Raw genomic sequence first — 3,405 nt, 5'->3', positions numbered from 1 at the left:
CCGGCCACTCTGCAAAAGCGGCTCTCAGCAGCAGCCTTGGCCTCTGAGTTCATTTGTTTGTTCTGCGAGATCAGGAGACCTGTGAGAGGTCAGTGCTGGGAAGACAAACGTGTCTGTAGTGTCTGAACTGGTTTTGTCAGAAGAGCCGCGGTGCTCACAGCCGTGGGCAGCACCGGCCGGCCTGCCTGTCCCTCCTCAGGCACCTGGCGAGGGAGGAGAGCAGCAGCCGTGGTGCCCAAGCTGAGGCTGGTTCTGCTGCTGCTGCAGCGAATAACCATCTTCTTGACATCTGATTTCTAATTCAGACGTTTTACTAACGCTTGGCACTGTAATGGAAAGCACGGTGTATAGATAAGAAAGCTAAAGACATTGCTCTTAATGACAAATGGGTAATTTGTTTAACTCTCATTTAATTTAAACCTCATTTAAAGGTTGTTATTTTCTGCATTTACTGAGTGTAGTTAGTGATTTCCTAGACTGTCACTGAGCTGTACTTAACTGAATAGTGATGAACTAGAAATCTCTTGTGTAAAATTTCTTCTATTTTCCTGCCTTAAGAGGGTATTTTTAGAATAATATCTGCCTGGCAGGTAACATCTTACTACTTTGTTGTAGATAAGGCTGCAGAACTTGTAAAGATTTTACATTGCTTAATTAAGGGTCTCAAGGATGTGAAAAAACACCGTTCTGAACCGAGTTTGTGGTGCCTAGGAGCTGTGAAAACAGGGCACTGAGACTTCTGGTGTATACAAGACTAGAAACTGGTTTGCAAACATTGTGGATTTGCTTTCTCATATTATTTGACTGTACTAAGATATTTAGATTATTAACAATAGTTAATAGTGTAAGTTTCAGTTTGTAGGAAGAAAAGTGCACATCGTGTTCCTTCTGGTGTTAACAGTAGAAGTGGATTTGAGTGATACGGGAAATTTAACAATGAGTTTTTAACAGAGTCCGCATAACTTGATGTTGAGCTGTATGAATGCCATTGGGATTTTACTTTACAGTATTTCTTTTCCACTTCACTCTCTCTGAACTGCATGTTAGAGATTAGGACCCTGGAAATTGCAGTGGTTGACTGCTTGAGTTGAGGGAGGCCCTTACTCTGCATACTTTTCAACTGAAAGTTCTTACCGTTTATAATCGAGGCTTTTTTTTTGCAGGGTTTCAATAACTGTAAACAAACATTTGAAGAAGAAAATGAATTAAATTGGAAGATAAAGCAAGTGTTGCCTTAGTGCTGAAGGTTCAGTGGTATTTTGTATACATCTGCTTTAAAGTGGTTCATAGCGGTGGCTTCAATGCTTCTGTTGCTGACAGTGTGTGTTACCTAAGGGAGATCTATCTACCTTCTGGCATGAAGAGAATAACATAATGTGTGTGAGAATAAAGAATTTTGCTGGTAAAACTTCTTCTTCCTTAATATATATGCAAGGGACATGTTTAACTTACATATTTAGAGGATTTAAATACTCATACTGCTTTGGGACAGGAATCTAATTACTATCTTCTGCTGATTTTATGTCTTAAGGAAAAGGGAAAACTATTGTAAAGTTTCTTAAAAGTAAGATGGAAAGATTTGCTTTGTGTGCAACTTACTGGTGACTCTCCAAAATCTGTGGAAGGAAGGGGAAAAGGACTTTCTACAACAGCTTTGGACTTTGGATTCCGTTTTTTAGTGTGAGAGTATGCTTTGTTAAAAAGCTTCTAGCTGTCTGAATGTCTCCCTTTTCACATGTTTGGTATGTATTTTATGACTAGCAAATATGATGGTAAAAAAACAGGTGTAATGAAACCTTAGTGATTGGTTATATTTCTACTGAGCTGCATTATGGAAAATGGTTTTCTCCAAATCAAAGTAATTAATTTGCCTAATGCACTTGAATGCCAGTTTTTCTCCCTGCCCCCTAAAAAAATGGTGTGGGTGTGTGTGAAGTGATACTATGATTTGAGGGTAAGGACAGAGTAGCTCTTTTGGTCTTTTAGTTGTGTTTCAGTGGGTGCTTTTCTGTCGGAAGTCTTGTTGCACAGCATTTGGGGACTGGGTTTTGAGCTATGCCATGTGTTTGCATTGATATATCGTATGATAAACTGTCATCTTGGAAAGTTCTTGTAAGAGTTAGGCTTTGACTAGGAAAACCAAATTACTTCAGATTTGATAGCAAAATAATTGTGCAGTCTTATCAGCAGTTCTAAAAATGTTCAGCTGTCCTTTCGGATAGGAAGGGCTTTATCCAATTCCTTCACATATGAGCAACTCCAGGTTCTGTAGTGAACAGTTGGGGGCCTTAATTTCAGTTTAATGACTTAAGATATCTCACCTATAAGGATAAACTGGGACATGTTTCTGAATGAAAAAAGAATGGGAACCTCTTTTTTTTCTGTAAGACTTTATATGGGTAAACTTGGTCACCATGGCAAACTTCTAAGTTGAAAAGTATAAGACGTGTAAGCAAATGACTAGCACAAATGCTGCTGCTGCTTTTTGCAACAAAATCCTTTAAAAGGGTTTTGGTAAACCTGTCGGCTTCTTCATATGAAAAATAACTTCCTAATTAAAAAAAAGTACATCAGAATATTAATTTTAACTTCTTTGCAGCTCTTTACAAATAGTTTGTAGCGGTGAGATGACAAGCAGAGTGCGAACAATTTGAAATACCTTTTTTTTGTGAGATTTGTACCTACAGCTATTAGTCTTCCATATTATTTTCAGGTTTACATGGAAAATTAGCATTCTCTCCAGACTAAACTGTCCGTAATTGCCAATGAGGACTTTAATATTTTTATTTTAGCCGGGTGGGGGTAAGTGTCCGTTAGCTCTGGGAATGCACAGCTCTAATAGAGAATATTACACATGAAAGGCAAATGTTGAGGTTTTACTGTTGCTCCTGGAACAGAAGAACAGAAGTAATGTCTGACTGTCCCTTTTGGGTTTTGGAAGCCTGTTGAGTGCGGCTCTGCCTTGGGTATAAACTGACCTAGCATTTAACTTGTTTAATGTGTACCATTCTATCTCCTGCATTGCCATTGGTATTTGTGGTGAGTTGGATCACAAAATTGATCCAGCTGGATGTAATCCATCCCTACCTTCTCCTCCCTCCCCAAGATTTTGAAATTTACTGGTGGGGAGAAGGAAGAGAGAAGTTCATACGCGTTCTAGTTCTTCTGTTAAAATAATTGTGTTTTACAACACCAAACTGTAGAAGCACTTCAGGTTTGGCCAGGAAAGTGGGAGAGGGTCGAAGTCCGTAGGATTGATCAGAGAAAGTGAGGATTGTCGATAGAGAAGGATTGCTCTTTGGTGGGGTGGAAATGGAGGTCTAATGCTACTTTCTAGCACTTCAGTGATGTTTACGTAATCCATTTGGAAAAAGTCTATGTCTGAGAAACGTAATATAACAGGGA

At 39.0% G+C, this 3,405-nt stretch overlaps 1 protein-coding gene across 1 annotated transcript in view; it reads left to right on the top strand.

The window, feature by feature from the left end:
- The first annotated feature begins 1,359 nt into the window (after nucleotides 1–1,359).
- Nucleotides 1,360–3,405, top strand: part of HS2ST1 (heparan sulfate 2-O-sulfotransferase 1) — a 79,823-nt gene continuing 77,777 nt past the window's right edge. The window contains exon 1 of the mRNA XM_017729951.1: nucleotides 1,360–1,402. Within this exon, the coding sequence (XP_017585440.1) occupies nucleotides 1,375–1,402 (28 nt within the window). The 5' untranslated portion in view covers nucleotides 1,360–1,374. The remainder of the gene's footprint in view (nucleotides 1,403–3,405) is intronic.

Source organism: Corvus brachyrhynchos, unplaced genomic scaffold (genome assembly GCF_000691975.1).
Source record: "Corvus brachyrhynchos isolate BGI_N302 unplaced genomic scaffold, ASM69197v1 scaffold101, whole genome shotgun sequence".
Classification (NCBI taxonomy): domain Eukaryota; kingdom Metazoa; phylum Chordata; class Aves; order Passeriformes; family Corvidae; genus Corvus; species Corvus brachyrhynchos.
The sequence above is the reverse complement of the archived record's forward strand: the minus strand, read 5'-3'. Positions and strand labels throughout refer to the sequence as shown.